An 11081-nucleotide genomic window follows, 5' to 3' on the forward strand; every position below is an offset into this window, starting at 1 on the left:
AATAAAGAAATTACTAATGATAGCACAAATAAAAAAAATCACGATAGGCCTACAAATGAATTAGTTTTTCGGGTAGGTCTAACACACAGTAGGGCTATTAAGAGATTTTTTTTTTTTTTTTTTTTTTTTACTATTTTATGTTTTTGATTTTTTTTCTGTATTTTAACTGATGATAAGCTACTCTTTCTGCAGGGTTTTGCATTTGTAGAATATGAAGTACCAGAAGCAGCACAGCTCGCTTTAGAACAGATGAACTCCATTATGTTGGGCGGTAGAAACATTAAAGTGAGTACTTTGTAAAAATTAAGTTTTAGAAATTGTGATTTTTATTTTTCTAAGTCCTTATTGAATGTCCTTCATACATTCAATGTCTGATTTGTTATTTCAACACTTGTAGGTGGGACGACCAAGCAACATTGGTCAGGCTCAACCCATCATAGACCAGCTAGCCGAAGAAGCGCGCGCCTTCAACCGAATTTACGTGGCATCTGTGCATCCCGATTTGTCAGACGACGACATCAAGAGTGTGTTCGAGGCCTTTGGAAGAATCAAGTCATGCAACCTGGTGCGGGACCCCACGACGGGAAAACACAAAGGCTATGGCTTCATAGGTAAGCAGGCGGCTGCTTCACCCATTCGGTTGTATATAAATGTATCTGACTGAGAGCAGTCAGTCATGGTAGAATGCTGTTCTCTACATGTCTCACAGGGGATAGAGAAGGGTGGGGGCAGGTTCCTCACATGCTTTCATAGTAAGTTTTTATTTCTGTTGTCGTTGTTTTCTTAGGCTCTGTTACGGACTTTTGTGCCATAAGTGCCCGCTGGTAATTACACAGTAACTGTCAGAGCTCTGGTAGATTAATGCTGAGTCTTAGAAGCTGTTGAGTCTTAGTCTTCCTTGTTTCCCCTGTAGAATATGATAAGGCCCAGTCTGCGCAGGATGCCGTGTCCTCCATGAACCTTTTCGACTTAGGCGGCCAGTACCTGCGAGTGGGCAAAGCAGTCACACCACTCATGCCCCTTCTGACACCAGCGACGCCGGGCGGCCTTCCTCCCGCAGCTGCTGTAGCGGCTGCTGCCGCCACTGCCAAAATCACAGCACAGGTGAGCATTTACACACCATGATTATCTATTGTTAGTCAGGGAGAGAGAGTATGTGTGAGCAGCCTTCCTTAAAAGCCTTCCTTTGTAAAGTAAGGCAGCGTGATTTTAATTCGCTTAGCAGGCTAGAGCAGACACTTGGTGCTGTATGTGAGGGTTTGATTTGAGTCAGTTTAGGCATTGACTGGCATGAAGACTCAGTTATGACACAGCATTACTTATTTGAGACAGAGCTTTTACATGCAGAAAGATAACATAGCGTGTAAACTCCAAAAACAGATGGCATGGAATCTGTCCCAGCCGGAGAATCGGACAGAAGACTTCCTCAACTGTCTGGTAAATGCTTCAGGAAATTCTGTTCAAAGCACGCTGGTGCCTTTTTGTTTTGTGTAGAATGAGTGTGGGGAGAGTCTTGTCTTCAGGACATCCCAGTTACACTGATGCTCATTGCTCTATAGTGTGCTAGGTAGAGAATGTTTACTAGACAGGCCCATATACTTGAAAGCTGAGCAGTTTTAGTTGCAGGTGACTTTAAGTAGCACCTCTGCCAAAATTTTTCACCCTAAATTATGCCTCTTATCTGTAATTTTTGGGTTTTGGCCCACATAATGATGAATATATAAATCTGGATGTCTGCTTAATCTCTTAAGGCTTTTCATGATAGTTCTTTGTTAATGGGTGTGCCTTTAATATTTTCATTCAGAGATACCTTTTTGGCATTTTCTATTGTGGATTACTTCCATTTTAGTGAATTTTAGTGCATCTATGCTACAGCATAGATAATGCTAAAATTGCTATATTATATGCTACTAAATATATATTGTAAATTTGTATGATCAGTGATGTAATTGTCCTGTGTGGTCTCATGCTTGTCATATATATTTTAAATTGTTAGGCAGATAAATTTATAACAGTTTATAACTGTTATGTAGCAGTGTCTAAATTAATGTATAGTTAATAATTTATAAAGATTTCTAATGATCCGTTTAGCTTGTTTTGTCACATGTTTTTGACCTTTACTTCATGTCTTGGGCCTTGTTGCATAAAATGCCTGAATGTTTAGTTGAACACTTAAAGCAGACAATTGATTTTTAATGTCAAGCATTTCCTTTAGCTGTTAGCTTTTTTGCTGTTTTTAATACATACATTACCATTCAAAAGTTTGAGTTAGTAAGATTTTTTTATATATATATTTTTAAGGAAAATGCATTCAGACTTGAGCATAAAAACGTTATAAAACAGTAAAAACTGTAATCTAAAATAATACAATTTAAAACCTTTTATTTTAATCTACTTTGACAACAGAAATAAATTCTATTTTAATGCTGAATTTTTAGCAGCCATTACTCCAGTTTTCAGTAGTGTTGGGCGATATGGTCATTTTTCAAATCGTCATATCGCCAGCCCGTGAGATCGCCGATACACAATATTATCATGCGTGGTGGGTGAGTGGGGGGGGGGCAAGAGAGAGAATCTCTGTACTTGTCATAGGTTATTTTATAACTATGTGGTGTTTTAAACCACGCGGACGTGCAAGAGAGAGCCCATGAAAGCACCAATAATCAAAATAATTTACTATCAAACATACTGATATGCTAACAGGTTAAATATAGATATTTAAAACAGCTAGTTCATATATATTCGGATACAACAGTCATACATGGCTATTAGAACTGCACGTCCTGTGACAAGTTTGCCGCATCTGCGCATGGACGTTATCAGTCTTAAAGGTCTGCAAAATCAGTCAACTGTGAAAATCAAAAGTAGATTTACTTTTACAGTTTAACACTAAATATTGGACAGAAACGAACACGTTAAATATAAAAGTATTTAAAACGGGTAAGTTCATATATTTGGAGTAAAGTTAAGTTAAACGGACGTCAGTCATACAGAGCTTCGGACCGCGCGCCCCATGATGAGCCCGACGCACCACCACAGAAACAAGGATGAGATGCGTTCTAACTTAACTGTGGCATTAAACTCTGTTAGTGAGGGCTTGGTTAAAATATAGGCCGTTCAGATTACTTAAGTGCAATACCTTATATCAGTAGACGATGTACGTCTGTGTTTGTAGTTGGACACTCCTTCGCCGGCTACAGGCTCTAATCCTCATTTGCGCGCGCGCGTGTGTGTGAAATAGCGGGGCAATTTGATGATAATAGCCGAATTATAATAGGCCGCCTAATAATAATAATAGTAATAATTTAATACATTTATAGGAGGTAAGCCTAATATCGTCTTGACTATCGACAGAGATCTGATATTGTCTATCTCTGACTATCGTCGTTACACGATACTATCGTCTATCGGCACAACACTAGTCTTCAGTGTCACATGATCCTTCAGAAATGAATTATCAATTATAAAAAAAAAAATCAATGTTAAAAACAGTTGTGCTGCTTAATGTTTTTGTTTAAACCATGACATTTTTTTTCTGGATTCTTTTAATAGAAAGTTCAAATTTAACAACCGTCTACGGACACCTTGGCAATTGAATCGCCATTGGCTAGTAAATTTTTTTGTTTACTCGTCCAGACTGATATACTAAATCTATATATATAGATAGATAGATAGATAGAGATAGATATATATAGATAGATAGATATATATATATAGATATAGTATATATCACAGCCTGTCAGTGCTCAGACCATATATATATATATACAGTATCTCATAGAAGTGAGTACACCCCTCACATTTTTGTAAATAGACTGCTGCCAGCATTGCTGTAGAGGTTGAAGGTGTGAGGGGTCAGCCTGTCAGTGCTCAGACCATACGCCGCACACTGCATCAAATTGGTCTGCATGGCTGTCGTCCCAGAAAGCTCATTGGCTGCATATGCAGCATGAACCAATCAGCTTTTGCCAAGTCGTTTAACTCTCTGAATATCATCAGTTACGTTAACACCCCGTCAGCCTGCGCCATCTAGAGTTTCATGACTGAACTATATATATATAGGGGTGTCCCCGACTAAGGATTTTCATAGTCAAATCGGATTTTTCGAATCTTGCACACATTGTCAGCGAAACCCTAAGAATTCACAATGTTTTTTACAATAGTGCTCTCATTATAACGTTATGTATATGACTGTAGTTATTAATCTTCTGCATTTCTGTTTTGAGCTGCGCGCGCTATCGGGGTGGCTGGATTTATTCACGCACGTTAAAATATTTATTTAAAGCTTCTTTCTTTTCAGATTCTTATTTACAGCATTATCATAATAGGCTATGTATTAACTTATTGGGAGAAAACCGGTAGTTCTACGTGAAATCAGACATTTGACACCCCCATATAGCCAAAATGGCATGATCATAACACCCCACAAATATTTGACTGTGAGGTTGGTAGCCGAATCAGGCTCCTCCTATCGAAGCATCGAATCTTCGACTATTTGGGGTCACCCCTAAATAATACTGATAAGATGATAATAATAACAATAATACGAATTCTATTAACTCTATTCTATTAATGAATTAACTGATTTGCTGAAATCAAAACAGGGACGATAATAGGTGAGCACCAGCCAATGAGATTGCCGTTTGCGCATTAGTTCCGCCCACTGCCGGAGAACCTGGCAGTTCTTAAAAGCTGAAAAAATCCAAAGGAACTCTGTTATTTTGACAGGAAAATACAACAAAGAATATCGTTTACATGTAGCGCGTCAGTTCTGCATGTATGTAAGACTATCTCACTCTCTCTGCTCTCACCAAAGCGACGGTGAGTTGTGCGCCTTCACACTAGAGTTTGCGGTACGTCAAACACCGGTGCGCTGCACATCCATTCAGATGAACTGAAAAATAGCACAGATCGCTTGACGGAGAGTGAAACTCTGAAGCGCTCAGTTAGTGTTTGGCGAATGAAACTATATCTGTGCTAAACTTATACTAAACTTCATCCTAAACTTATATCCAACTCTCACACTGGCGAGTAAAATCTGAGAATTTTATTAGCCAGTGGCTAATATTAGACATTTAGTCACCCAGAGTGAAGATTTAGTCGCATATGCAAGTGATTTACACGCAATGTAGAGGGTTGTCTAAATAAAAATTACGGTTTTAGTTAGCTTAAAAGGCCTAACTTGTGTTGGTGTAGTTCGCTGATTTTCATCTATTAACACTGTTTAGAATTTGGAGCCTTCTAGGTTTTGTATATAAAGTCGAATGAACAAAATCCAACTTTGCTTTAGAAATCAATAATTTTTTTTTAAATGTGTTCGCATATAATTTTTATACACAAATGTTTAAGGGACAGCTGAACGTATAGCACACAAACATGTATGTTGACTGTGAGTATATATTTTTCTGCTGCGGAGACAGGAAAGAAAACTTACACTACAGATATTTTATCGCTTAATGCAGACAAAAATCAAATTTCTCAATTAGGGATGCTCATTTTGGTTCATTTACCAGACCAACAACCGCTGCTCGTTATCTGAACATTAACCGTGAACTGATAAGATTAAAATATTAAATAAGTATTAAATAAAAATAGAATGGGTGTGTGTTTGTAACCCATTCAAAATACTTCTAAAAAAAACCTTTTTTCACAGGTTTATTTTAATGTGCAAACAGCATACAGAGCAACATCAGAACAAATTATCATACACTTGCAGCGCTTCTGAGAACAGAGGAAAAACAATAAAATAATGTAAATAAAAATAATAAAATAAATAGGCCTACACTAAATATTTTTCACTTAAATTAAGAAATTAAGATGACAAAATGAAACGCACACTGAATCATTATATGCACTTTGAAGAACCGGCATAGTCTTATTTTTTTCGTCAGACATAAAAATAAATAGCAGGCCTAACTCTGTGCACAACTAATCTAATCTAATTTTTTTTAAAGTAACATGTTGATGTGCTGAGGAATTGTCTGGAGCGCAGCCTGTAGAGCTTCATTGAATATAATGGAACTTTGTGAGATCGCGATGAACTAAGATGAGTGACCGCTTTTTAGTGATTATAAGTAGAGGGCTCTATGCTTTCTAGGCTATAGTCCATTCAGAATCTCGGATTCACTCCTCGATAACCATTTATCTAATACTGCCACTTGCCATTGTGTTTCATTTACTACTTCAGTTGACTAAGTGAAAGTGGAGCAGGTGCATGCTTAACTTGAGTTATCAAATATGAGTAGAATATTTTTCTTTAACAATGCAGCAAACTTGAAAGTATTAATCTGGCAACATTCTTATTTTTGGATAACAGTTAAACAGTAAATATGAGCATTCCTATTCTCAATAGGCTCAAAATAAGCTCAAACTTCCTATTTTTATGCAGCTGGCCCAAGGCTTGTCTGTGTGTGCGAAGGTCTGTTTGTCTCATGTCCTGTCCTGTTACATGTTTGTCCACTCGTGTTGGTGTTGTGTGCTTTTAACGGGCGCTGTCCAGGCGGTGTTCCTATATGTCCCACTCTGTTCTTCCAGGAAGCAGTAGCGGGAGTATCTATTCTGGGGGCGATGGCCGCCGGGACGGGCCTGAACCTGCCTCAGCTCCCACAAGCCGTCATGGCAGCTCAGGCCCCAGGGGTCATTACAGGTAGGTACCTTCAGAAGTGGTTTATAACATCATTATTATTTTGTCAGTACTGTGGCCCTCTGCAACAAAGTGTTTTCACTTGTGTGCCTTAATCGTGTTGTATGTTTTAAGTATTTTTGTTCTGCATGTGGTTGACCTGTGTTGTGTAAGAGTGGGGCCCTTCACTTGGGTGTAATTTGCATGAATGATAGCATTTCATGTATTTTTGAAAACAGGATTGTTAGGAACATGTACTGGAGTCAGACCTGAAAGATAATTACAAACACATGCCTTATTTTTTTTTAAGCCATTATTCAGCAGGCATGACCTCCCACACATTACTTGGGCTACAAGGTTTAGATCGGATCTCTAACTTTTAAGTGGCTGTGCTCAGTCTGTTTGTTTTACTTAAAAAGCTCATTTTGAACACTGACCATAATCTCTCATTTCTACGTTAGCTTAAATGTACACAATCTCTCTCTCCCTCAGGTTTCTGTTGTCCTACACAGTACTCAGTTTAACGTGGCCTGTCTTGGGACGTGTCCACTAATAGATTTCTCTTTTATTTTCTCTTCTCTCCTTTGTCTCTCTCTCTCTTTATCCTTTTCTCTCTCCTTTCTTCCCCTCCCTGTCTTTATTCTCCACATTCGCCATGACCCTTCCCTTTTGCTGCACACTGATCAACCAAGTTTGAAGAGGACTGTTTCTAACCCCTCCCCTCATAAACAAATCTCTCATTCCTATTGGCCAGTGAGTCTCTCAGATCCTGTGTTTTTTTTTTTGTGGAATTGATCTTGAAGCCAAGCCCGTTTTTTTTTTTTTTTTGTGGAATTGATCTTGAAGCCAAGCCCAGAGAGGACAGATGTTGCATCAAAGAGGGGAAAAGTGACCCCTATCTTAATTTTTTTTTTTTCCAATGTTTTAATTAAATGCTCAACATTATAGTCTCAGAGGCAAGCAGGTATAGAGGAAGAATGTTGAAGCACTGCCAGAACTGTCTGATTTCTACAATGGTGTTTTTTTTTTATATATATATATAATGCATAATTTCTATGTTTCCTGGTCCTGTTTAGATAAATGTTTTCTGTAAGGAATGGTTCAGCTAAAAATTATGAAATTATTCAGTAAAAATATTGACATCCATTCTAGCACACATTGGAGCTGTAATCCGTTTTCATTCACAAATTGAACATTCTGTTGACAAATTGATTCAAGTTTTATCTCACTGACCAAATATTATCTAGTCACTACAGTTAACATCTCACTGGAGGGGAAGATTATCAGTAAAGCACCTAAATTTAGATTTTCCGTATTGTTAATTCTGAAGACAACGTTGTTGTAGATTGATGGTTCAAAACATACTTGACTGACTTCATCTCCAATCATTGTAATTGTGTAAAAAAATAAAGACATAATGGGTTTGAAACATGCCACCCTAAATGACAGCAACTTTTTCTTAAACTGTGCCTCAGATTTTTGTTAGGGAACAGTTCTAGTAAAGGTCATAGAAACTAGTAAAGCTATTTCGCTCAAATAGAGAAGTATTTTATAGATGTCTACCAGAAATTCACATGTTAGACCACAGCTAATATACTCACTCCTGTGTTTCTGTGCAGGGGTGACCCCAGCGCGGCCCACGCTCCCTGTTGTGCCTCAAGTGGGCCTTGTGAACCCAGTGTTGGCTTCTCCGCCATCACTGTCAGCTGCTGTGGCTGCAGCCCAAGAGGCAAAGAAGGAAAAAGAAGAGGAAGAATCCGCTCAAGACGGCACGGGCCAGGAGATGCTCAGTGAACAGGAGCACATGAGCATCTCGGGCAGCAGCGCCAGACATATGGTCATGCAGAAACTGTTGAGAAAACAAGAGGTTAGTTCGCAATTAATTAAAGTCACTGGGTAACTGGATTCATTTTTAGGAGCACTTGTGCTCATAATTTTAAAGATTTAGGAGCGCAGTCAAAAATTTAGGAGCACCTCCTGATGAATGACAGAAATTAACCTTCCCATTATGAGGCGTTATTTGACTCTTCATTTGACAGTCATTTGTAGGGGTTTTTTTTTTGGTTTTTTTACCATTGTAAAGCATTTTTTCTAACCTTTTTTTAATTTGTCCTCTTTTGTCAAATTTTTAACTTTTTCAAATTGCATAATTAAAACTGTTTAATGAGGCTCAGAGAAGGAATGAATGCATTTAAATTCATAACGTTGTGAAATTAATGTTTTAAATGTAAAGTTTTGAATATAGAAAAATTAAATAATTTAACTAAAAATGATACTTGGATGAAATTACAATAAAACTGCCAGTAGGTGGCGGCAAGTCATTGTCTTTGTCACTGAATCATTCAATCAATAGATTAGTTCAAACAGCTGATTCATTAGTGAACAAAGTAAGTGACTTTAGTGGGTCATTGAATCATTGACTCACTAGTTTAGTTCTAAAATGCAGATTCATAAAAGAAACACCAGTGTTTGCTTGGAGGTGTGCAGCAGTTCTGCTGTAGTTTGTTTGGAGCTATTTTCTTGATGAAAGCGCAAAATCATACAGTAGTGTTCCTATTGTCATGTAAGTAAATGTAAGTCACTTAATATTAACTTCTTGCTTATTCAACTGTTGTATAAAATATCACATTTTCAACCTCCCTTTATCATTAAAAACATGTCGCTCATCTCAGTTCATCACAGTCTCATAAACTTTTGTTTTAGTCAATGAAGTTGTCTTCATTGTTTTGAGAGCTTGCAAAGCTCAGCTCTTAACAAAACACTTGTGTTTTGAGTGGTGAGTGGATTCTGACTAACCTAAACACATCTGGGGCCCGTTCTTCGTACGTCGCTTATTACATCGGAGATGAAATGTCACATCCAAGATGATATGATCGCGCTAATCAGGATCTGGCTAATTCGGTTCTTCGAACGCACTTGTTGTTGATGATTAGTATGACTGGATTGAGTTATCTGAGATAATTGCGCGGTCATGGGTTTGTTTAAAAGGAGCTATGTATCGATACTCGAAACCACAATCAGCAATGCAGCGATTGGCTGGCGGCAAGACAGCAACGTAATGACATCATATAATTAAAAAAGACACCTGACGAAAAACGTAAAAAATTTCTGGACTTTTATAAGGAAACAGCAAAGCGAACAAAACTACATAAATGTTATAATAGATAAATGAAATGTATTTTTATTTTATTTACATTTTTTACATGATTCCCAATCATTTTTATTCACGATTTCTCATTTTTGTACAGGCTTTACATTTTTATTTCAATGTAGCAATTAGCAATTCATTTAATTTTATATTTGAACAGATTTGTTACGTGACAGCATTAATTAAAGTTTCTTAAGGGTCAGGATCATGTTATCTGCATCTCCTGCGCTCCATCAAGCCACTCCCATAATAGCTGTCATTTTACATTTTTATTTCAATGTTTTAATTAGCAATTCATTTAATTTTATTTTTGAAACAGATTTGTTATGTGACAGCATAAATTAGTTTCTAAAGGGTCAAGATCAAGTTATCGGCATCTCCTGCGCTCCATCAAACCACTCCCATAATATGTCACCACTCAAATTAATGCACGACTCTACATTATCTGTATAGCATGTGTGTAAGACTCTAATACAATTGTGAAGTAATAATTTTGACGAATAAATCTTTCAGTGTGTAAAACTGGCTGTCTATAGTATTAAAGACTACACAATAGTGTTGTCACGGTACCAAAATTTCAGTATTCGGTACCGATACCAGTGAAAATCCACGGTTCTCGGTACCAATTTCGGTACCAAAGCAAAACACAAAAACATGCTAATTGAACAACATTTTTATTAATAACGTTAAACAAAAATTAAATGTACAAAACCAATGCCATTCTTTATACTTATTTAAAAGTGTTTCAAGTTTTCCCACAAGTAATAAAAGTAAGAAAAAAGTAAACCAGTTTCACCCAAAAGTTTAGTCATAGTTCTGCTGCCACTGAAAAACATCTGCATCTGTAAACTGTTTTAGGGTTTGCTGGTGTGTTTCAGGATCTTCCTCAGTCTGCAGCTGTAAAAGCAAAAAGCAAAATACTTCAGTAAAGCAATGGGCTGAGTCTGACCAAATGCAACATAAGACCATTGACACCAGCTAAAATATAACTTTTCAGAAAATAATAAACCTCAGCTTTTATAATAAATTTAGATAAGATTACATATATTAAGTGTATATCAAACAGATGGAAACTGTAGTATTAAAAACACTTTACAATAAGATTTTATTTGTTAGATAACATGACCTAACAATAAACAATAGTTATATGGCAATTATTCTTCTTAGGGTTAATTTCAAAGTTCAATCTGTTCAAATTATTTAATGCACAATGAACAAACATGAATGATCAAGTGTTTGTATTAAATAACATTCACAAACATTAATGAATGTTTTAAAAAAATATATTGTTCACTCACTGTAAGATGTTAC

The 11081-nt window shown here is 36.9% G+C and overlaps 1 protein-coding gene across 7 annotated transcripts in view; it reads left to right on the forward strand.

The window, feature by feature from the left end:
* Positions 1–11081, forward strand: part of LOC107701012 (poly(U)-binding-splicing factor PUF60-like) — a 26241-nt gene that overhangs the window by 12703 nt on the left and 2457 nt on the right. For 6 of the 7 annotated variants that reach the window (XM_016502901.1, XM_016502904.1, XM_016502902.1 and 3 more), the window contains 6 exons: positions 193–285; positions 398–611; positions 914–1104; positions 1381–1437; positions 6535–6646; positions 8242–8489. In XM_016502901.1, the coding sequence (XP_016358387.1) occupies positions 193–285; positions 398–611; positions 914–1104; positions 1381–1437; positions 6535–6646; positions 8242–8489 (915 nt within the window). The remainder of the gene's footprint in view (positions 1–192; positions 286–397; positions 612–913; positions 1105–1380; positions 1438–6534; positions 6647–8241; positions 8490–11081) is intronic. The other variant, XM_016502906.1, reaches the window with a different exon arrangement.

The sequence above is a fragment of the Sinocyclocheilus anshuiensis genome, unplaced genomic scaffold (genome assembly GCF_001515605.1).
Source record: "Sinocyclocheilus anshuiensis isolate Anshui unplaced genomic scaffold, SAMN03320099.WGS_v1.1 scaffold1143, whole genome shotgun sequence".
Taxonomy (NCBI): domain Eukaryota; kingdom Metazoa; phylum Chordata; class Actinopteri; order Cypriniformes; family Cyprinidae; genus Sinocyclocheilus; species Sinocyclocheilus anshuiensis.